Here is a 24,733-nt window from a genome sequence, read left to right on the forward strand (position 1 = left end):
GCCTCATGCCTCTCAGTGGAGTCATCTTTCCCGTTTAACAAACTTCATGCGGTCCTATAAACTGTTACCAAGTGTGAGTTACTTGTTAAGCTACCTTTGTGAAGATCGTAATCACTTTTATCTGTAGCTGGTTTTATTAGAAGGAGATTGCATATTAGTTTGAGACTTTGAAAATTAAAGTAAACAATTGTTTTGAAGCTTTGATTTCAACCCCGCCTGAAGTCCCTTTTTAGAAAAGCTATGTAGAAATGTATTCTACATAAATGTATTTCTATGTATTTAGAAATAGCTGTGCTTTAGGTGCTATGGAGCTGCTTTGGTTTAGTAAGAAGAGAGCAGCAAGAGTGTTTGTGTTAAGTGTTCACTGTGAGAGTACTTCAAACATGAGGAGTTCTTCCGTTTTGGAGAAAAGGAAAAGTAGCAGTGTTGTTTCCCAGTGTGGTGAGAGATACTGTGCACATTCTGGTTAAATAAAAGGGGTTTTGCTTAAAACCCTCTCTGCTTTCTCTTAGCAGAGATAGCAGTTATAAGGCTTTTTAATATCAATAATATTTTGCTGTCTTGTCACTGTAGTTAGCACTTAAAAGCTAGTCTTTGTGACTCAGTCGAGTGCAGTGTTCCACTTGGTCGTGCGATCTGGATCAGATGCAAGGTGTTATTGGGTCTTTAGTGAGTTGTCATGCTTTAAAACTTTCTTTCTAGGTGCCAGAAGCTGTTTAGAGAGTACCTTGCAATACTGAGAAAAAAAAATAGCCTGTAACAATTTAAGGAATCCTTTATTGGAAGCCTGCTACCATAGAAAAGCTGAAGATACTTTAACTTGTTAAATAGTCTTGGGGTTGTGGAGCACAGAAGTTGATACAGTAACTTCTTAGTTTTGATAAAGTTTCTAAAGTGAGTTGTTAGTATTGTATTCTAGATTTAGGTTTATTTTAAAATTAGAGCTTAGCTAAGTTTTAGCTTATATCAGTTGATTTTGAAGCTTTTTTTCTTTAATGTTGACACTTCTAGCTGTCTGGTTACCTTGGAATTGGAAAGCATGTACCTGTAGTCAGGCTAATGTATATTCTGCATCACTTTGATATAACAAATGGACTCAGACTAATCTTGTTTGATTTATGGAAGTTCCTGGGCCATAGTGGTTGTTTCTGCTTCATTCTGTGGGGTTATGATGGAAGCGATTAGAGAAACATCAGACAGAGACAACATCCTTTGTTCCCAAAATTCCTCATGCTGCCTGCTGAAACTTCAGATTTGTCCTGTGTAGTATTTGGATTAGAATTCATGTGGACTTGCTTAAATCACAGATTTTTATAGTTGTTTAACACCTAAAAGGCTTCCAGGAAGCTGGATGAGAAAATGGACTTGTATTTTGAGACTGAGTAACAGGAAATTAGGATGAACCTTTGTTATTGGACTGTTTGCAGTCAAAGATAAAGAGTCAGCATTTGCAGAAGCCTAGAGTACTGTGAGGAAATTTGAGTGCAGTATATAATGACTTGATACTGCCGTATCTTAAAAAAATACCATCTTGGGTGCATTGCTACTAAATGCAAGTGATGCGTTTGGAGGTTTTAATTTACTTGGTCATCTTTCATGTTGCTCATTGGTGACCAGACATTCTAATCTCTTGGAAAGAAACAAGCACTGAGAAATTTGTGGTATTAAAGAAGACCCAATGACAATAAATACAGGGAAAAGGAAATTTATATTTCTCTTTATGAAGTTGTGTTTGGAGTACAATAACAGTGATCTTTAAGGTGCCTTCCAACCCAAACCATTCCATGTTTGTAGGATTCCGTAATATGTTTAAAGATTATCGATTCAGCTCAGAACTGGAAAACCAGCAAATTGCATGTTCTGTACTCTAATTTCATATTGTTAACGTAGATAAGATTGTGTTTGTGTACCACAGCTTTCAATAGACATTTCAGGTTTTATGTCAGGTCTGTCTCTTGATAAATGACGTGGTTGGCAGTTGAATTTCTGTGACATTTTTGTGAAAGATGCTGCATTACAGCTGGTAAAAATGATGATGGTACATTTACTGCACTCAGTTTATCTTTGTATCACCAGATTGCATCTCTGTGAACTAAAGATAGGGCCGACTTGTTTCAGCAAAAAACAGATAGTTCCCTGAAACGCTTTGTGGAATATGCTTTATCGAAGGGATAATGTAGGGAATAACTTGTATGGAAAATGTACTAAACATTGATGATGTTAAAATATTCCTTCTACAAATACATTTGGCGATATATTGCTGTCACAGGCTGCCTAAAAGAAAGCTGGACTTCTTGCATACAACTGTGAGAGGTGGTGCTTAGCTTTGAATGATTTGATACACAAAGTAGTTTCTGTAATGAGTAGTTTATTCTTCAGGAGGAGTTGAAGTTACAAGAGAAAATAATTGACTCAAGTTTTTTTGGGAAAGTGTATGGTAGAATACTGCAGGGCTTTGTTTCAAACAGGGTAAATCTTTGCGTGCTAGCTCCTGATGAAAGTTATGTATCAAAACATGCAATTGCTCCTTGGTGTTTTGAAACATTATACATCACTTAATATCTTTAATCTTTTCCTGGCTTTTATATTTAGTACATCAAGAAACATGACATGATTCAGGTCATACATAATCTGGCTTTGAAACCATAACTGCTGAAATTATCTCAGTCTTGCCTCTAGATTCTAGATATAGATAATATAAATTAATTGCTTATGATTGGATACTTGAAATAGAAACTGTTGACAAAGTAGTTTTCACTGTGTATGTAAAACATTCAGTGTGCACTACCTCCATCCCAAAGGTACAATGGTTTGCCCCACAACTTGTGTGATGGAGCTTTTTTCCCCTCTATGTCTCCACATTATTTTCTGCTCTTGGAACTTCCAACTATCTTTGTTTGGTCTCTGGCAGATACTGAATAACTTTCTCGTAATAATTCCTTCCACAACATCTGTGTTTACTTTTGGCAGGTAGATGAAATGGTTATGTCTGCTAGTACTGGTGTTTGATATCAAAGTTTAAGACTTGCTAAGAGTATCAGTGTAGAATGTGTGGAGGATGGAGACCTTGGCAGTGGTCACGGTAGGAAAACCCACTTCTTGTGAAATAGGTGCTGTACCATCCATTTATTCTGCAAACTTTTGTATGATTTCTTAGTATGTGCTTATTCGGATGGAGTGACCAAGATCGGAATTAACCACATGTCTGTAATGCCTATAGTGGCGCCTGCTCTGGAAGAAAATAATGCTATGTTAACTTATTCTCTGTTTTGGTTCTTATGATTGTTTTTATTCTTATGATTGATGACAGCCTGTTGGCTGTCTGTTAGGCAAAATCAGTATATTTGACAGGTGTCTGGGCAGCATGAGGAGTTTTCTGTCCTGTTACTGACCTGCTGGTGCTAGCATTGGAGTGAAAAGGTGTGTTATAGTGAAATGTCTAATGCGTAGTGTAAATGCAGGGCCTGTACAGCGGTCTTCTGTTTATTCTAGGTCTGGAAAGAGCTCTCAAATGCTGATCCCTCTAGTCCACCCCACATGTCTCTTCCTTCATCAGGATGGGAGGACAAAATCTCATCCCTTTTTCTGTCACACACTCCTCATGAGTCAAATATTACCTTATAAAGGAGTGTCCAAAATAGACTGAACTTAATTTATGCCTTTGGAGATACGTGGAAAAGTTTTATTAAAGATGTGATGGAACATTCCATATGATAGAGAATGTGGTGTTACTAGGTGGCGTGATTCACTCTTAATTTTTCTGGGTATTTGGCATATGGAATATAAACATTCTGAGCAGATACTTGGTGTCAGGAGTGCAGAGTGAATCTGGAAGTACAGTCCTAGGGAACCAGAAGAAAGATGTTGAGCACAGATGTTGCACTTTTTGTGTTTGCATGTGGAGTGCATCTCTCACATCTCTCAGGCATTCCTGTTTACAGTGATGTAGTTTGCGTTCTGGAGTAGTTTGGGGTAAAAGGACTGTACTCGTTTCCATTGAAGTGAAAGGTGCCTTCCAAGGGCCTAAAGGGCTCTGACTGCAGGTGTGCTTTCAGTCTGTGGGACTAGACTAGAATGAATCTGAAGTGTACAAGGGAGAAAGAAGAAACCTAAAATGCATCTCATGTATAAGAGGGATCCTCATCACCAACTGTCTCGCTCTGCATACCTGCTATACCTGGTAGCCTGATTGTAACCTTAGTAATTTCTTAGCTACGATAAACCTTGCTTTTTTTTCTCTCCTTAGGCCAGTATGGGAATCCTCTGAATAAGTACATTAGGCATTATGAAGGATTGTCTTACGATGTGGATTTGTTACACCAAAAACACCAGCGTGCCAAAAGAGCAGTATCGCATGAAGATCAGTTCTTGCACCTAGATTTTCATGCTCATGGAAGGTTAGTGGTATTTTAAAAGGTATTTAACTATTTTGTTCGTATGTATTTTAATTATATAGTGAAATGTAGATGGTGAAATACAGCCATCAGACTGATGTGAGCTGGAATACACTAAAATGTGGTGCTTGTACTTTGTTTGCTCTGATGTCCACTCTTAAATGTGAAGCTGTTGTTTGTAATCACTCATTCAAACTCCTGGTGGTAACTCCTAATGCACTTAGAAGCTTAAACAGAGGAATCATATTGGGAACAGAGTGGTAGTTGATTCTGAGTTCATAACGCAGCTTTGCATTTTTTTGTTTTTACAAAAATTATGCCAGACTGCCTGAGGAGATTTAATTGAGGAAATATAAAATTTAAAATTGCATTTGAAACTATGAAATAGGCTGGAAAAGTGTTCTGTTTTGTGTGTAATGGTGTCATCTTTTCTGTGCTATAGTAGAATCTAGCAGTTATTTGACATGGGGAAGGCATAATTGCTGTTACGAGACTTGATTTGCCTTGCATTTAGTATGTCATAGATACTCAGTGTGAGCAAATGAAGTATAATCTCTGGGTTTCACTTTAAGATCTCTTTGTACTTCAGAATTTTAGTATAACCCAGGAGAGACAGGAAGAAAGTTAAAATACTTGTCTGTCTTGGCTTCTTTGACTCCTTCCTTTGCAACACCACTGTCTTAATGTGTTTTAGGGATATGTAATGCCCTTGTTTTTCTATTTCAGTTATGATTTAAGTAATTAGAACTTGATAAATAATTGCCAGTCATACATATATAAGCATAGGAATTTTGACAGAGCAGAGGTAAAACCAGGTCTTTGGAATCTGTGTTTGGAATACTGTTTTACAAGTAAGCAGTCTGCTTCTGTGTCAGCTTTAATTTCTTCAGAGAATGGAGTGTTGCTGCTGGAGGTGTATGGAGTGATGAATGAATTTCAGGGCATACTCCCAAAAGGTTAGGATTAGGGCTGTATTCGTACCTCCAACTCAAATCCTGAATTAGAGGTCCTGTCCTTAAAACCACATTTTTGGGTGTGATATTTAGTCCAGGGAATTTTATTGTTTACATGAGTCATATTGCTGCTGTCTCTGCTGTAGCTTTGCAGGAATTCTCTACTCTTCACCATTAAATTGTTCTAATAAACAAGACTGCAGAGGACAATGTTTCAGAGGTTTCTCATGTTGTGAACTTCTCTGCTTTTGAATTAAATCTAGAGGAAGGCTGGAAGACAGTGAAGTTCAGTTACAGTTGGTTGCTGCCACTCTTAAGCTGCTGGCTGATGGTTAATTTAGGCTTACCAGAGTGTGTACTGCTGCAGAAAGGAACAGGTCTGACTGCATCCCCAGCATCAGCTTTTCTGCTAGTTGTCTTTAAAAGCATGCAAAGAATAGGGTCTGGGAACCGATCCAGCTGAAAACTATTTTGGGGAAAAAAAGATAATCATTATGACTTGAAGGGGTGATAGAGGGAGGGACAAGACTGTTCGTCCACATTTCAGTCCACTTGAGCAGGTTCATCTTGTCATTGATAAAGATCCCATAATACTCTTTAGTAAAATAGAGTTTTTGGCTTCACCTGTGCATTCTGTGTTAGTAAGGTGTGCTGAAAATCCTTATGTAAAAATGTTAACCACACCTACGATAATGAGGTCTAAAAAAATATTTCCTCTCTTCATTGACCTTAGTCACACCAAACCTTAAACAAATGAGTTTATAAAGATTTTGATAGCAGACACTATTACTCATAAAGGAGGGAGTTGGTGTTTATATGTGGAATTGATTCTGAATCCCTATGGTCTGAGTCACAAACCTATCATTAACCAAGGAGGCCGAACGGAGACAAGTTCAAACCAGTCAATTTAGGATTTTGGTCATTTCCTGTGACACATGTAACACTTCCTGCCAAAGAGAGGGTGGTAGACAGGCTGTGAATTTAGTCCACAAGTTCCTGTTAATCGTTCTGAGTGTGCTTTTAGAAAGTATTTTCATTTTTCTTTAAATATGAATTAGGAAGGATCAAGTGAATTGTGTTTTACTTCTTGAAGTCTGTTTAATGGCTTTGAAGGTGTGCGGCAGTTTGAAAAACTGCATACAGAAGATTATTGCCTTTTTGTAGCTGCAGGTTGTTTATTGTGAATAGAAGTGATGTATGTCATCACTGAAAATGACACGTTAAAAACCTTTTTATCAAATGTTTTAATTACTTTGTGCTAAGGTAGGAAATAAAGCTGTTGTAAAATACTTAAACCATTTAGATTTAGCCTATGGACTCTTAAAGTGCTGTTGGAAGTGGATATTTCGGAATGGCCTTACACCAAATGGTTAGCAAAAACTACCAAGGGTAGGAAAACCCTACCCAAGGGTTTATTGGCATACAGCTGTCCAGCTTGCATCTCCTTGACTTAATAAAGGTGCTAAACAAATGCTGCTGCTCGTGAGTAGCTGCGATGATAACCTCATTGTTTTGAGTTAGCTTCTGATGAAACAGCTGTCTTCTGTAGCCAGGAAATGGTGGAAAAGCACTACTGGAAATGGCAAATGAAGCTAGCTGGGCTACAACAGTTCTTATCTCTTGTACCGGTCTGAACTTTATAACCTTTATCTTTCTGTTAGTGCCAGAGGAAGCAGCTGTTGATCCCGTGGCCAGTCGGAATGGGACAACGGTTTGGCTGGTTATTTTTCAATCAGATTAATTCCTCATTCTCTTCAGTACATACTCAAACTTGCCGTAAGAAGAAAGGGTGCAGAAGTAGTGAGACAGAAGATGCCTCTTTCAGTGGTGATGCTGACAGATGCTGGATTAGCATTCCTCAAACTCACAAGTCCATTGTCCAGTAAACAGCTGGCAGCTACAAGTGTTTTATGATTGTCCAAGTAGCATCTGTTCTTTTCAGTTGACTGTTTCATAGAATTGGAGAATCATAGAATAACCAGGTTGGAAGAGACCCACCGGATCATCGAGTCCAACCATTCCTATCAATCACTAAACCATGCCCCTTGGCACCTCGTCCACCCATGCCTTAAACACCTCCAGGGAAGGTGACTCAACCACCTCCCTGGGTAGCCTGTTCCGGTGCCCAATGACCCTTTCTGTGAAAAACTTATTCCTAATGTCCAGCCTAAATCTCCCCTGGTGGAGCTTGAGGCCATTGCCTCTTGTCCTGTCCCCTGTCACTTGGGAGAAGAGGCCAGATCCCTCCTCTCCACAACCTCCTTTCAGGTAGTTGTAGAGAGCAATGAGGTCTCCCCTCAGCCTCCTCTTCTCCAGGCTAAACAACCCCAGCTCTCTCAGCTGTTCCTCATAAGGCCTGTTCTCCAGCCCCTTCACCAGCTTTGTTGCTCTTCTCTGGACTCGCTCCAGAGCCTCAACATCCTTCTTGTGGTGAGGGGCCCAGAACTGAACCCAGGATTCAAGGTGCGGTCTCACCAGTGCCGAGTACAGAGGGAGAATAACCTCCCTGGACCTGCTGGTTATGCTGTTTCTGATCCAAGCCAAGGTGCCATTGGCCTTCTTGGCCACCTGGGCCGCTGCTGGCTCATGTTCAGTCACTGTCAACCAACACCCCCAGGTCTTTTTTCTCCAGGCAGCTTTCCAGCCAGACTTCTCCTAGTCTGTAGTACTGCATAGGGTTGTTGTGCCCCAAGTGCAGGACCCGGCATTTGGCCTTGTTAAACCTCATGCCATTGGACTCTGCCCAGTGGTCCAGCCTGTTCAGATCCCTTTGCAGAGCCTCCCGACCCTCCAGCAGATCGACATTTCCACCCAGCTTAGTGTCGTCTGCAAACTTGCTAAGGGTGCCCTCAATGCCTTCATCCAGGTCATTAATAAAGACATTGAACAGGGCTGGACCCAGCACTGAGCCCTGGGGAACCGTCACCTTGTACAGTTCATGCAGACTCAAAATCCAGTTTGGATTTAAGATCTGTGTTTCACTGTGTTTTTTGTTAAAAAGGGAAAAAACTTGAAATATTGAAATATTCTATATAGATACCAAGCTGAAGTGACTATTAACCATGGACTAGTAACAATTTGATAGTGAAATACATACTGTAATGATGGAATAAAATTAAAATCTACCTTTTTTCACACTGACTCAGTAGTTCTACAAATGGCTGTGTAACACCATCTTTGGGAAACCCTGCCTTATCCTTCATCTGGAAGTTGAATGCTACGCTTTATACTGTTAAGAACAGCAGTTTTTCGAAGTTTTTGTTGGATGATCTAAAATACAGCTTATGTCAGATGTAGTGTCTTGATTAAACCAGCCACTATTCAGTGCTAAAATACTAGCTTAATAGGGATTTAAAATTGCCGAATCTGAATTATGGATACCTATTGATTCTTTTGAATTATTAACCTTGTAGCTTAGATGAGTTGACGTTATTGCTTCACCAGCGGTGCAAAATGTGCTCATTTCTAAAATGCTTCAAATTGGAAGGACTGTGAAGTTTTAAAACAATCTATGTATCATAGCTCTTCCACCTGCCAGTTTGTGTTGAGTGTTTCAGTGTGAGCTAATTTAAGGTGCCCTCTGAGGCCGGGAAAGGTTCATACAAAGTTAATGAATGCACAGTGTTAATATTAAGAAACCAAGTTCCTGGTATAAAGTAGCTTCTGAACCCATTCCACACATGACTCCCCCACCTCTCATGCCCCAAAAAGAAACCCCAGCAAGCAAAACCCCCAAAAATACATGGAATGATTCGTAGAAGAGCCACGCCTTTGGCTTCAGCTCAAGATGCAGCGTACTTATTTCATATGGCACAACTTTCTTCTGCTGTCAAGGTAATGACAGTAGTTTGGAAAATGAAGCTGGGACATCACTGAAACTGATACTGTATTTCATACCCTGTTTTGACGTAGTCACAATGTGTACTTGCACTCGCTCATTTACTGAACACAATTCTTCCCATCCAGAGAAGTTGGAAAGTTGTTTTCTTCCCTTTTTCAGTATAGGCATTTTCAGTTTATTAGTTGTAGAATCTATTGAACTGAATTCCAGTCACATGTAGATTGTCAGAAATACGCTGGATACTTCATTCATGGTGGTTTTGTTTTGAGGACAGAGCTTGAAAAATTTGCCTGACATCTAATTCCTTTGAACTTTACCTTTTTTTCTAATGACAAAACTGAGGATTTCTGAGACTGATGCATTCAGAAGAATAAAGGAACTAGATCTATGTGGTGTTTAACTCTACTGTCAGTCAGCTTTTTACTTAATGCATTCGTAATAACTTATGCTTTCTAATTTTTTCTTAATTTGTCTTCCTAATGACCTGTTCACACCCACTTCCACCCTTTCTCCTGCATTAGTCAATGGCTCTCACTTGGGGAAGTTGCCTGTGCAACTTGAGCGAACAGTTGAATTTTCAAGTGGTACTTGAACACACGATAACGCCTGCTTATTACTAATCTAAAGATGTGTTGAGAGCTTCTTTCAGATGTTTTGCCATTTGGCTACAATTTTTCTTAGATTTTTACCTGAAATTTTATTTTTTTAAAAAAATACACTAAGTTGTTAAGTCCAGATATGCTTGTTGGAATATCTTGCCAATATGTGATCCTTATAATAGGAAAACTTTCTGAAAATGCTTGCAACGTCACTTGTTTGTAAGCCATACAAATAAAAAGACCTTTTATATGGTTATGCTTGTGAATGTTAAAGCATTCACTTCTTGAATATTGTTAGGTTGCTCTATAAAACCTGAGGTAGTTTAAAAATATGGACTCCACTTATAAAAATGCTTCTCTGTGTTTTAATTTGTGCTTATAAGTCATAGCTGCTGAGTCTACGCTCTTTTAGGCCAGGTTATGCAAATCCTAAAAACTAGCTCAATATAGGGTTAAAATTATGTAAATATTAGGTATTTGTCAGTTGATGCAACTGGAGTAACCTGTTCTTCAGCCTCCGTCACCTTGTACGGTTCATGCAGACTCAAAAGTACTTACTTTCTTCTACTGTGCTTCAAGATATAATAGACAGTTGTATCTTCAGATCAGTCTGCATCAATGCTTGTAGAAGTTTGTGTTATGATAGGCAGAAATTTGAATACCTCTTAACTAATGATAAAGCACAAGGTATGCTTCATGTACATTAAAAATCAGCAATGCTGACATTTTGTAGTGATCCTTGGTGACCGTTAGAGATTTTTCTTTTCTTGTTTTCCTGTTCACCAGGATGTTCTTCTGTTGTTCTGTGTCACTATAAGGGCATAACCCTATATATCCAGAAGAGCATGTGTCCATCTACTCTCCGTGGTTCTTTATTAAAAGGCTAATGGAATGCGTGTGCCTCATGTGGGGAGTCCAGTGGGCAGCAAGATTTGCTCATTAGTACTTCAAACTTGACAGCCTGTCAGTGCCTTCAGAAATGATACTGGGTGCCAGGAGTCAGGAAGATGCTGTGGGGGAAGCTTGCACTTAAGGTTGTTTTCCTGATTACACAGAATTGCTGAGAGTAGCAGTTAGCTTAGTAAGCAGCTGGATAAATCTGCATGGGTCTCCCTGCTGCTAGTGGGATACTGCACGTTACTACATGTAACTATTTTTTTTCCTGTACTTAACAAGTGAGTTTTCTGCATTTATGTAACAATGGTTTAATTGTCACCCAGTTTGGAATAAAGTTCAGTAAATTATTAATTCTTAAATATTCTGCTACCTTCTCCAATGTTTTGCATCAAGCTGAGGAACTTTTATAACAATGAGATAATGTATGTTGTGAAATTGTGTGGCTTTGGGTGTTAATTTGTTCTCACTGCTCCTTTGGGCTAGGCACATTTGTGAAGCACTGTGTCCTGATTGGCTTTAATATTGATTTTCTGTGCAGGTATCTCTTTCATAATTATTTTGAGCAGCAGTCAGATGTGCATTACTTGAGCTTTCTGTACGGTCTTGAATAGCCAGAATGGGCCACAACATTTTGGAGTTCTTAATCCTGTTTTTTAATTCTTGGTTCTATATTAATCTCTAATCCTTTTTATTGCCTTCATTATTCAGAGCTGTTAAATGTTTGTGTTTAGAGAGCTGCTCACTGTGTTTGACTAGGCTATGAAAATGGCGTCTACCTGTACAAAAATCATATTTGATAACTTTGAATTTCAAAGGTGACGTTCTGAGCTTTCTGCCGTGCTGTCTGAGATGGACTGAAGTAACTGAGCTAGTTACTCACAGATTAAAGAGGGCTTTATATTATCACCTTCTTTTATAATTGAATGCTAGATGTTTGTTATGGCATTCTGTAATTGTGCATACAGCATAGTACTCAGTTAACAAACTGGCTTTGTCTTTTATGTTCTCTATGTGTCAGAACATAAAGCAGATTCACTGTTACTGGATCAATCTGAAAATTTGTCTGTTTCAGTTCCTTGTGCAGTTAAACTCTCTCCTAAACAGACTAAATTCTTAAATATGCTCGTTTAGTGGTCATCACGTAGGCCTGACTGTTTGACTTCTGTGAGACTTAATTATTTCCATGAATTTGATGAAGTGAGTTTTTTGCTAGGTTCACTTACAACAACTCATTTTGGACTGTCTTGAAGTTAAAAAAGAAAAAAACCCCACCAAACTCTTTAGTCTTCTCAGCTTATACAGCGCTCTGTGACTGTTCTTCAGCCATCCCCTATCTATTTTACCTTTTAAGTTATATACCTCGACAAATAACTTGCCAGCCAGGAGATTTATGAATCAGGCCTCGCTTTCCACACCCATTTTGTCAAAAAAACCCCAAACCCTATGTTGGTGCTTGTATGTAAAGTGATTTTATCTTGCAGAGAATTAGGAAGCAGGGACAAAAGTTCTTACTAACTTTTTAACTGAAATTAATATATAAAAATATTTTAGAGGCTGGACCTGTGGGTTAAATGTCTTGCAGCTTATAGCTTTAAATACAGTGAGGTGGAATACCTTTAACCCTCAGGAAAAAGGGCATTTAATGTTTCACTCAGGTTTATCTAGGGAATGCCTGGTGCAGTGGTGTTGAACTGGTGAGACTACCCAGCAGAGGGACAGGGTTTCCCAGCTGTACCACTAAAGTTGATATTTATGCTTCAGAACTTTGCTTCTTGGCTGACAAACTTGAGTAGACATAGCAGTGTGCTGAAAAAGCAATGTTCTCAAAACAAAAAGCAGTAGACTTAAATGAAAGCAGAGCTGTGTGCTTCATAGGTACTCAGCTAGCAGGTTTCTTTCTATGTCTTTATTTCCTTTGATAAGAAAACTTCTTTCTAAGCAGTAGTTTGAATTTGTGTATCTTTGCCTTGTGATTTTATTTCAGTACATCTTTACCTGTTTTCTTTTTTGGATCGTGCATTTTTCAATTATGTTAGGTCATGGTACTGTATATATTTAACATCATGTAAATACAAATAGGAAGGTTCTTTTGGATAAACAGGAAAACAAGTGACAGAATCTACACTGAACTTCCTGAAGAAGATTTACTCAAAGGAGAAAAAAAAATCAGCCCTGGGTAAAGACCCATACTCTTCAGGAAAGAGATATCTGACTGACTTAGAATGTTAATTAGCCAACGTGTAGCCACTTGTAATCCTACTTGTATGGTTTCTGTTGTCTGAGCTGGCGTATGTGTTTGTAGCCATGTATATCAAGAATAATCAGTGGCAAATTGTACAGGATTAAGGCTGTATCCTCAGTTTTATGTTCTAGAATAACAAGCTTAGCAGGTCTGACTTCTGAAGGTCGTGAAAGCAATCTCTGAACAATGACAAGAACCACCCTAGAGGTGTCGATGGAAAACAAACATGAGCTGCAAGCATTCCAGCTGGGATTGCTGGGCATTGCCATGCTGTAGAGACTGGTTTTTAGATAAATACTTGCTAGAGGATGATGATCTGCATCTTGATGGATAACAGAATGATAAACCTGGAATCCCTATTGTGGGCTGTTTCAGGAATGTTTTCTTTAGTGTCAGTAGCAGGACCATGAGAATTATCAGTTAAATGATGATGGCATATGGTGTGTGAGTTTAATAGGAAGTGAAGACAGTGTAAAAAAATGATGCCTGTAAGTGTGATATTCTGTAGATTTAGTTGGTAACTAGTTTAAGCTTGCCATTGAGTGCTAAGCTGCCTTCTATTTAGTGTGGTCAGGGTTGGAATGAGTCTGACAGTCTGTAGAAACCAAGTTTAGGTTTTCAACTATAGACCCCTTTCCATATTTTCAGAGAAGAGCCTTTCACAGAATCACAGAATAACCAGGTTGGAAGAGACCCACCGGATCATCGAGTCCAACCGTTCCCATCAAACACTAAACCATATCCCTCAGCACCTCATCCACCCGTGCCTTAAACACCTCCAGGGAAGGTGACTCAACCACCTCCCTGGGCAGCCTGTTCCAGTGCCCAATGACCCTTTCTGTAAAGAATTTTTTCCTAACGTCTAGCCTGAACCTCCCCTGGCGGAGCTTGAGGCCATTCCCTCTTGTCCTGTCCCCTGTCACTTGGGAGAAGAGGTCAGCACCCTCCTCTCTACAACGTCCTTTCAGGTAGTTGTAGAGAGCAATGAGGTCTCCCCTCTGCCTCCTCTTCTCCAGGCTAAACAGCCCCAGCTCTCTCAGCCGCTCCTCATAAGGCCTGTTCTCCAGCCCTTTCACCAGCTTTGTTGCTCTTCTCTGGACTCTCTCCAGAGCCTCAACATCCTTCTTGTGGTGAGGGGCCCAGAACTGAACACAGTACTCGAGGAGCGGTCTCACCAGTTCCGAGTACAGAGGGAGAATAACCCCCCCTGGACCTGCTGGTCACGCCGTTTCTGATCCAAGCCAAGATGCCATTGGCCTTCTTGGCCACCTGGGCCACTGCTGGCTCATGTTCAGTCGGCTGTCAACCAACACCCCCAGGTCCCTCTCCTCCAGGCAGCTTTCTAGACAGACTTCTCCTAGTCTGTAGTACTGCATAGGGTTGTTGTGCCCCAAGTGCAGGACCCGGCATTTGGCCTTGTTAAACCTCATGCCATTGGACTCAGCCCAGCGGTCCAGCCTGTTCAGATCCCTTTGCAGAGCCTCCCGACCCTCCAGCAGATCGACACTTCTACCCAGCTTAGTGTCATCCGCAAACTTGCTAAGGGTGCACTCGATGCCTTCATCCAGATCATTGATGAAGACATTGAACAGGGCTGGTCCCAGTACTGAGCCCTGGGGAACCCCACTTGTCACTGGCCTCCAGCTGGATTTCACACCATTTCCCACCACTCTCTGGGCCCGGCCATCCAACCAGTTTTCCACCCAGGAGAGTGTGCGCCTGTCCAGGCCAGAGGCTGACAGTTTCTCAAGCAGAATGCTGTGAGAAACTGTGTCAAAGGCTTTGCTGAAGTCCAGGAAGACCACATCCACAGCCTTTCCCTCATCCAGCAGCCGAGTCACTTTGTCATAGAGGGCGATCAGGTTAGTCTGGCAAGACCTGCCTTTTGTGAACCCATGTTGACTGGGCCTGATCACCCGGTTCTCTTGCATGTGCTTCATGATAGCACTCAAGATCACCTGTTCCATGACTTTCCCTGACACTGAGGTCAGACTGACAGGCCTGTAGTTCCCTGGATCCTCCCTGCAACCCTTCTTGTAGATGGGCACAACATCAGCCAGCCTCCCGTCCAGTGGAACTTCCCCAGTTTTCCAGGACTGTTGGAAGATGATGGAAAGGGGTTTGGCCAGCACATCTGCCAGCATCTTTAATACCCTTAAGTGGATCCCATCTGGCCCCATAGACTTGTGGGTGTCTTGTTGGGCAAGCAAAGCTCTGACCACCTCCTCTTGGATCATGGGAGCCTTATTCTGCTCCTCTAGCTCCTGGTTTGTACACACAGGGAACAACTTTCTTTACAACTAAAGACTGAGGCAAAGAAGGCATTAAGTACCTCAGCCTTTTCCTCATCCCCTGTCCCTGTTGTTCCTTCTGCATCCAATAGGGACTGTATATTCTCCCTAGTCCTCCTTTTATTATAGAAAGATTTTTTTGTTATCTTTCACAGACTTGGCCAATCTGATTTCTTGTTGGGCCTTTGCCCTTCTGATTTTTCTACACAGTCTCACTTCCCTCCTGTAGTCCACCCAAGAGGCCTGTCCCTTCTTCCAAAGCCCATAAACATTTCTCTTCTTTTTGATATCTTTCAAGATCTCCCTGCTCAACCAAGCTGATTTTTTCCCCTGCCGGCTCTTTTTCCAGAACATGGGGATGGCTTTCTCCTGAGCTGCTAGGATTTCCTTTTTGAAGAGCTCCCAGCCCTCATGGGCTCCCTTGCCTTTAAGTACTGTCTCCCATGGGACTTTGCCAATCAGCCTTCTGAACAGTCCAGAGTCTGCCCTCTGGAAGTTTAGTGTGACTGTCCTGCTAACCACCCTCTTCACCTCACCTAGAACAGAAAACCCTATCATCTCATGATCACTTTGTCCTAGGCATCCTCCTACTGCCACATCCCCCACAAGGCCTTCTCTGTTCACAAACAGCAGGTCCAGGAGGGCACCTTCCCTTGTCGGTTTGCTCAACAGCTGTGTGAGGAAGTTGTCTTCCACACACTCCAGGAACCTCCTGGACTGCTTCCTTTCTACTGTATTGTACTTCCAGCAGATATCTGGAAGACTGAAGTCTCCCACGAGAACAAGAGGCCTCGATCTAGAGACTAACCCCAGCTGTTTATAGAAGAGCTCAGCAGCTGCTTATTCTTGGCTGGGTGGTCTGTAACAGACTCCCATCACAAAATCTGCCTTCCTTTGGGCTCCTCTGATTTTAACCCACAGGCACTTCATCTCCTCATCACCACAATCCATCTCAACGGTATCCAAGCCCTCTCTTACATAGAGGGCTACCCCGCCTCCTCTCCTACCCTTCCTGTCCCGCCTGAAGAGTTTATACCCCACCATAGCTGCACTCCAGTTATATGAGTCATCCCACCACGTTTCCGTGATGGCAGTGACATCATAGCCTCCTTGCCCTACAACAGCTTCCAACTCCTCCTGCTTATTGCCCATGCTGCGTGCATTGGTGTAAATGCACTTCAGCTGGGCTGGCGAACCTTCAGCCCTCATAGAGGGCATAGTGTTTATTCCCAATTGCCCGGTCGTTGGAGTAGCTAGCGCCAGAGTGCCAGTATCTTCCTTACTATCCCCAGCTATAATCGACCCCACGTGCTGTGTGGTGGTCCTCACCAGCACACCATCTTTGAGTCACCAGTGCCCCACTTTCAGGCTCGCTCCTGTCTAGCTTGGTCTCATCCCCCTCCCCCTTCACATCTAATTTGGAACTCGATTAATGAGCCTAGCTAGATTTTTAGCAAGGGCATTAGCCCCCCTAGGAGACCACATGTGTCCCATCCCTAAGAAGAAAGCCTGGGGGTGCGTGAGCCACCCCATGATCAGAGAAACCAAAGCTCCTCTCCTCGCGCTAGGCTCAGTGCCAGGCGTTAATCAAATTCTTCTTCTTGACTTCCTGCTCTTCTGTATTTAGCCTTGGAATGGAGCAAAATGCTATTTGAGTCCCAGAGCCCTCCATCATTTTCTCAAGAGCCCTGAAGTCTCTCTTGATAGCTTTGGGTTTTCCGTTCTCTATATCATCACTACCAATTTGGAATACTATCAGAGGACAGTAGTCCATCTCTTGGACCAGGGAAGGAAGTTTTCTAGCTAACTCCTTCACTAAAGCCCCTAGTAAGCAGCAGACCTCTCTGTGGAGCAGTTCTGGTCTGCAGATGGATCCTTCCATTCCTTTTAGGAGGGAGTCCCCTACAACAATCACTCTCTTCTTCTTCTTAATGGAGGATGTTTTTATGTTTTTCTGAGGATGGCGCAGCCTGGGGAAAGATTCTAGGCTGTGGGAGCCATCATCCTCAGGGTTGGATTCCACCTGCAGCGCTTCGTATTTGTTCATCAGGGGGATCTGGAGTTTTGTTGTCTGGGTTGGGGGAGCAGGTTTCCTTCATGGGGCAGGAACTTGCTGCAGTTCCCCATCTCTTGTTGCCCCAACCTTACAGTTTGCAAGTGGGTGGTGTTCAGACACACCAGCTCCAGCAGCCGCTGAGTTAGTGAGAGGGCACTGCTCCACTGGTCTATCTCCCTCTGAGTAATAGATAGATGATTAACAGGGTTAGAATTTGTAGTGTTAGTTATGTACCAATGCAGAAAGTAAGAAGAGGTGAAAAATAAAGGAAGACTTCATAGAGGCTTGTTAATTTTAGAAGTAGTGATACTTTATTTGGTGCGTATAACTTGTAGTAGTCCATTTTGAAGTTACAGGGTAATGTTGGTGGAAGGTTATCCTGCCCAGAAGGAAGAACCATTCTGAGATTCGGTATTTTGCTAAGCTTCCCTTTGCCCCTCCAGAAGCACTGACCTGTAGTGTGAGCTGTCTAAGCACAACTTGGAACTGACCCTGAAGAGTGATTAGATGATGGGCAGCAGTGGCAGTCCAGAAATGCCATGTTGAATGTCATAAATAATAGCTATCTATCATAAACCATACCTTCATCTGCGTATGGAGAACTACTAACTTAGTTGGTGTGTGTTCTTCGGTGACTTCAATACTTGGGCACATCTGTAGTGAACTGTTTCTTCATTCTTAACAGGAGGATCTTTCCTCATTACATACATCCATACTGAAACTGGTTGGCTTGGTGCTAAGCCCAGCAGTCACAGGGAGTTGCTGAAGTTTAATCTTCTGCATCCACCAGCCATGTCTCAGAGTTTCATAACCTTGTAGTAGATATCTGTAATGCATCACCAGAGGAGAACACCTGCTTTGAAGCTTTATTAATACTGTGGCAACAAAACCAAAGATAGTTGGATTGCAAAATACTGCTTGCTTTACAGAATACTTGGCATGAGTCACTAGAGCCCTTACCAGGTTTTAAGTGTAGGCATGGCTTTTTTCTTTGATCTTGAATTTTGTATCTTAATGTGCAGTTGTTTCAAAATATTTATTACTGTAGTGTCACATTATTTAACATGCAAGTGAAGTCTGAAATATTCTGTGTATGCTTCATCTGTTCTAAAAATGAATTAGATTTAATCGATTTTACAGTGGGGTGCTTATTTGTCTTGGTTATTTTTCTGTTAGCACAAATGGAAACTAGTTTTAACTGTGAAAAGTCAGCTCTGTCATTAATATACTGTGTATACTGAGAGCCTGGTCACGTTTTTGTAGATGAAGACTGACACAGATATAGTCAACTCATCAGTTACTTTTTGTGCAACACATAGGTGACATAACTAATATTCTTTCAGTTTCGTGATTGTGCAGAAAGAGAAGAATATAGAAAGAAAATTAAGAGTAAAATTGGAATGACTGAAGTTCTAACAACTTGCCTGATCTGTATTTGCACAATGTGTTTACACAAAATTTAAGAGGATACCAAATGAAATGCTGAAGCAAGGTAATGGTTGTTATGGGTATTAATTCATGTAACTTCAGGCATTTTCAAACACTTCAGTTACGTTGATTGACTTAAATAAACCAACCTCGTTTTTGTACCAAGAAAGCATAGTATCTTTCAGATAAAGATGAGCAGTGATAGGATTTCTATCAAAGAACGTAGTGTAGTAATTTGAAAAAGATCATTCCACGAGGGAAGTTCGTTAGAGTTGTGCATGTAACTATACCAGTTTAAGTATTTTTTAATTAAATGTTGTTTATTTTTTTGAGTTTCAGTTGAAGGAGTAACTAGCTTACCCACATTTCATTTATATTACTTAAATGTTGGCAGTGAAAGTAAAATAAGCTGATAGTTGTTCTTGTCTCTTCTGCTTTGTAGTGCTGTGAAGTGAAATAGTTGCTTTTTCCCTGAAGACAGAGGAATGGGAACAAGTGTATAGTCATTTATAGCATTTCAGATCTGTGCATTTAAGTCTAACCCTGTTTTCTGGTTTAAGTCTTGTAAAGTCAGTTACTTGAATCAAAAGCATCTAAATATCTTGCTTAAGAAAAGCATCCTAAGATGTAGTCTTAATTCTTGTACACTATAAACATTTTCTATAGATAAATTTTACAGGGTCTGCAAATCATTTGCACAAAAGTGTTGATCAGAAGTGCTTTGCTTAGTGCGCTTCGTTATTGAACCTCAAAGCCCATTTAACATCTCATTTTCTTCACTTCAGGCAGTTCAACCTTCGAATGAAGAGAGATACATCTCTTTTTAGTGATGACTTTAAAGTAGAAATATCAAACCAAGTAATTGATTATGATACGTCCCATATTTACACTGGACACATTTACGGTAAGTAAAACTTTAAAATGGATTGAAATGCAGGCAGTTTAAACAGGAGTTTTTAATATGTGCAATAAATGAATATCTGTATGATTAGGTTATCTTCATTCTTAAACTTTGGTAGTGCATCTAAATGTATTTAAAGTCTGTCTGCTTTTATTCTCATTGTAAGTCACTTAAATGAGTATTTTGCCTTATAATTTTCATATCCATGGAACTTGAAGGTCAGCTCTGTTTTTGAACAAACTCTTCATAGAAGTCTGGTGCATTTAAAAAAAAAAGTAAAGAAAAAGCTGTCTGCATTAAAAAAAATAAATCAGGTACTTAGGTAACACCCAATTTCAGTAAATGCAAAAGATAAAATTGAATGAAAAGAGGGGAGAATTAAGGAGTTAAAAGGAGTTAAAAGAAGAGAAGGGTTAAGATTCACTCTGTCCCTGTTTATACAGTCTGTTTGGTTCTGAAAGGAATCGGGCTGCTCCCTGAAGTTCTCTGTTAGTAATGTCCTGTGGTCTTGAAGTGACTGTTTTAAACTGCAAAAAGTATGTGCTTTGTACTTCATGTGCAGGTAGATCCACTTACCTCTTAACCTAAGTAGGTCAAAGGGCTTTTAAGGTGTGTGTGGGTCTTCTGTTGCATTTTTTTTTCTTATTTTCTGAAATAATGCAGCAAAGTCTTTTGGCTCTTATTACTGAGGGATGAGATTAGAGGATCCACATGGATTTCCTCACTGGGTGTACTCTACATTTCATTTTTAATGCTCCTTGTTATGCATCTCATTCAAACCAACTTTGTACTTGTTGTGAAGATCATGAGCAAAGTTAAAGTTAAGTAACTAAACCATTTTCTTGTTGATTCTTGATATCCATTCAGATCAAGAGTCTGCCTTCCAAGTACTCTGAAATTTCCAAGTTTATAAATTGAGGATACTGGAGCACGTTCTAATAGATCTAGAGTCTGATGTCACGTAAAAATGTCTTAAAATTAGTGTTCTTTAAAGCCTTTTTCTGCTTTTTACTCTCTCTCGAGTTGTATGTCTTATCTTCAAGATACTTTTTTCCAAATTTTGGCACTGTGTACGAGCTTTATAAAATCTATGATAATCATGAATTAGAAATAAGTGGTAATTAATGATAATAGTGAATACAGTTCTTGTAGTTTGATAGTGCAATTCTGAACCATCCTCAGTGGAGGAGTATGTAAACATATTTTTAGTAGTCTTTTATCCTTTTGTATAAAGAGAAGGTTCCTTGGGTATGTTGCATATTGTAGCTGTTTAAACTTTGACAGTTGTACTTCTCCAGACTGCAGTTGTTTCAAATACAAATGCACTCCATCCCACATTTAGACCAGTGTACAATTTTAAGAGGCATATGTTTGAATAGGAAGAATGGGTATCTTGAGTATAGGGAAACGTTTCTTTGAAAGCCTTCGAAGTTCAGTATACACTCTTGGTATTTTTAAATGTTTCTATTGAATAATCTTAGTCTTAAAAATTCAAACACAGACTCTCTGGAAGAGTGTCTTACAACTGTTAACCAGAATCTTATTAACTCATAGTTCATATAGGTTTTTAGCAGTTAAGAACTGGTATGCCATAACAATAATTATGCAGGTATCGTGCTTTGGCATTGTCTGCTTAATACCTTGGGTGGAGTCTATGCTTGAAGTTTTCATGGGACCAAAAACTTAGAAAGTTTTACAAAAACAAATGCACTTTTTCCTGTAACAGGTGAGCAAGGAAGCCTTACCCATGGGTCTGTTATTGATGGAAAATTTGAAGGATTCATCCAAACTTACAGTGGGACCTTTTATATTGAGCCAGCAGAGAGATATATTAAGGACAGAACTCTACCGTTCCACTCTGTCATTTATCATGAAGATGATATCAGTGAGTACTTCCTTGTAGTGCTACAGATGATATTATTTCTTTTTTTCATTTCAAAAACTGTAAGCCATTTTTAAGCATCAAATGAGACTTCAGTTTGCATATGATGCTGTCCTGAAGGGATTCATATACAGTTATGGTGTGAAAGAAATTTATGGCAAGCCAAAGTGAGTCTTCCTTATTTCCCCGTTTGAAAAAATCTGTAGTGGTCAGGTTTAAGAGTGTAAGTGTGTATTTTCTACTGAATGGATACATGTTTCTTTTGAAAAATGCATTCTTAAAATGCTTTATACTGATTTCCTGTAACATGCAGAATAAAAGAAAATTAAAGTTTAAGGCACTAAGCATTTCCATACATCAAGTGAAGATGGTACTTGTGGAAAGTAAAGCTTCCCTTGCATGTGTAGGTCATAGGTGCCTTCAGAGAGCTCTTTAGAAGTTGTGGTGGCATCCAGTATGTCCTATTTTACACAGCCACCTGGAGGAAGTATGCAGGGAATACCACCTGAATTTGAAGAATATAGCCCCAGAAATCTAGTTGTACAGTGTGAGCTCTGCTTGTTTTCTGACTGACTAAATGTTTATCTTCCTGGGGCTTACAAGACCCATATTTGAGAATAAAATATTTTTATAGGATAGCGTTCCATACAGTGCTTTTGATTCTTAAAGAGAACTTGCAGCATCTGTTTAATTTTCAGCTCTACAGAGCATTGTAGGTGACAATCTGAGAAGGCAGTTTTCTTTGCTAGCTGCTGTTGGAGTATTACAGGGTTTGCTGCTGTAGCAGGAGAGTAGTGGGGAAAAGTAGTAAAAAAATTACAGTAGCCTGGCGTGAAACCGTAAGATATGTCTTTTATAACAGTTTTTCTCTAAATAATTTGCACGTGTTTCTAAGCTCTTTGGTTCATTCTTGCCGAACAGTTCAATTCACTGCTCAATAGTGGGAATGCTGGACTGCCACTTATATGGCACTTTGTAAATAAGGCACTGTCTGCTTCACAAAGGGTTTTACTAAGCCTGTTGTAGAAAAGAGGGGGAGGAGGAATGTAAAGGGACACAAGGCAGTCAAGTGATTTGCCCAGTTTGCAAGGGGCAAGACAAGCAGGAAGATTCTCATGTCCCAGTTCCTTATGCTGTAAATAGTGGGTGACTAAAAATACTCTCTTTACTGTTATCAACAAATGACAGAAATGGAACTGTACCTTAAAGAAGCAGATAGTTTGATTTTATGAATGTTAATGTTGTTTTGTAGAAGTGATGGAGGAGTAAATGGATTGCTTGAGAGCTGGAAAAAGCTAATGACTAAATTGGCTCATAGTAACGTCTTACTAAAGTGAATGGGAGTGGGATATGTATTTCTTAATTATTCAGATGGTGCATTTAGTGCGTCAAAACCATCAGTTAGTAACCAAATCAGATTATCAGAGGTGATTCTCTAAATCTATTCCAGAGAGCCACATTAAAGCAGCAGTACTATATGGCTCCCAGTTCCCCAGGTGAGTCAATGTTGCTGCTTGCCCAGCATGGTTGATACTAGCCCATGCTGGAGCTAACTCTAAGCAGCACTATCAGAAAGCACCACTTCTGTTGGTTGCTGTCAATGCAGAGTCTGATGGGCATGCATTCTCATTGTATAGTTGAACTTTTTTTATTGCTTTCCTATATGCCTGTAGGATTTCTGTGGTCTGAAATATCTGAAGTATACAGCTGCTTGTCACCTTCTGAGTAGTGCTTTAGATGCTAAAAGGTTTTTGCCTTTTGTGAGAGCTATGTTTTCATTGAACTGCAGCTCCAAAAAACCCCAACAACAACTGAAAAAAGCTAAGCTTTACAGTAGCTTGAAAAATAAAACCAAGCATGCAAATCCGTTGATGTTGCTCTAATCTAAAGCTAACTCTTGTGAAATGGTCAAACCTCTAGTATTTTACACAGGACAAAAGCAACAGAAATGCTGATGTTTCTAACTCAAGAGAGACTGGGGAAGATGTTGTCTTTCCTTTAATTTGGGATATTTTTTCATCACCCGTGTTTCAGACTTTTGAAACAATATGCTTTTTAGTGCTATTCAGAAATCACAATGCAACATATGATTAGCATCTCAATGAGTTCTTATTCAGTAGTTAAACAAAAGATTTTTTTATAAATGGGGATTATATTGTCAACATTATAAGGCAGCTTTTGTCTGTTACAGTGGATGTGGTGACCAGTGGAAGACAGCTTTCTATTCATGACTCAAAGCACAAGTTGAATTATTTCTGTTCCTAAACTGCTCTTGATTGAAGTGTTTATAATTTACTGCTGAAAAGATGTCAGTTCCTCCTTTTAAAATATTTTTGCAACTTTCATTGGAACTATATTTGTTATTTAAATCATATGTATCAAATGTATCCTTGAGTTCATACTGGAACATCCAAAGTCAGTGTTTCCTCAGATCAAGAGTAGATAGAAAAATCCTGTTCAGACCTTCTGGAAAATGATTGTGGTCGTTTAATTATCTCTATGGTCTTAGAACAACTATACAACTGAGAACAGGAAGTAAAGTATTTTGTAATTTTGGAAAAGCCCATCTGCTGAATGAACTGACCATTGCAAATTATTACTGAGAACTTGGTTTCTTTTCTTTTTTCCTGTTGTGATTGTCTAATAACGAAGGTCTACTTGGCAGTTGTCATGGGAGCACAGTGTGACAGACTGCTTAGAATGAAATCAGTGATAGGAATTGTTTTATATCTGCTTAAATTAAAATTTGACTCTTGCTTTTGCTGGTATTGGACAAATCTATGGCTGTTGAAGTACTGAATTTTCATAGCTTTTAATGGAAATCTTATGTCCTGTCCTTGCCCCCGATGCCTAAAACCAGTACCCGTTAAGTAGTTAACCTAGAAGCTTAATAGATCATGCTATTTACTGACAAGCAGAAGAAAATATATCATGTTATCAGGAGCCCTTTTGGTAGGTAGTGCCTTTTTTCAAAGGATAAAAATTATTGGTTTTGAGCATCTGTAGTTATAATTAATAGTGATCTGCCATTTAGTTAGAATAAGATATGGTTATCAGAAAATACAAAATGACAAGGCTTTATATTATTTTTTTTAGGTTTATTATTATTACTATTATAATCGTTTACTGTTTTTTAACATTCTGGCAGATGTACACAAATTGAAAGTGGAAAATGGGAAATGGGGAAAAATGAAGTATTTGGTTTTGCCTGTGGATTTTCTTTAATTAGATAATCAATTCTGTAGTTAA

The 24,733-nt window shown here is 39.8% G+C and overlaps 1 protein-coding gene across 1 annotated transcript in view; it reads left to right on the plus strand.

The window, feature by feature from the left end:
- ADAM10 (ADAM metallopeptidase domain 10) overlaps positions 1-24,733 on the plus strand; it is a 49,529-nt gene that overhangs the window by 6,619 nt on the left and 18,177 nt on the right. The window contains exons 2-4 of the mRNA XM_069866899.1: positions 4,247-4,397; positions 19,487-19,605; positions 21,329-21,487. Coding sequence (XP_069723000.1) covers positions 4,247-4,397; positions 19,487-19,605; positions 21,329-21,487 — 429 coding nt within the window. The remainder of the gene's footprint in view (positions 1-4,246; positions 4,398-19,486; positions 19,606-21,328; positions 21,488-24,733) is intronic.

Source organism: Phaenicophaeus curvirostris, chromosome 12 (assembly GCF_032191515.1).
Source record: "Phaenicophaeus curvirostris isolate KB17595 chromosome 12, BPBGC_Pcur_1.0, whole genome shotgun sequence".
Taxonomy (NCBI): domain Eukaryota; kingdom Metazoa; phylum Chordata; class Aves; order Cuculiformes; family Cuculidae; genus Phaenicophaeus; species Phaenicophaeus curvirostris.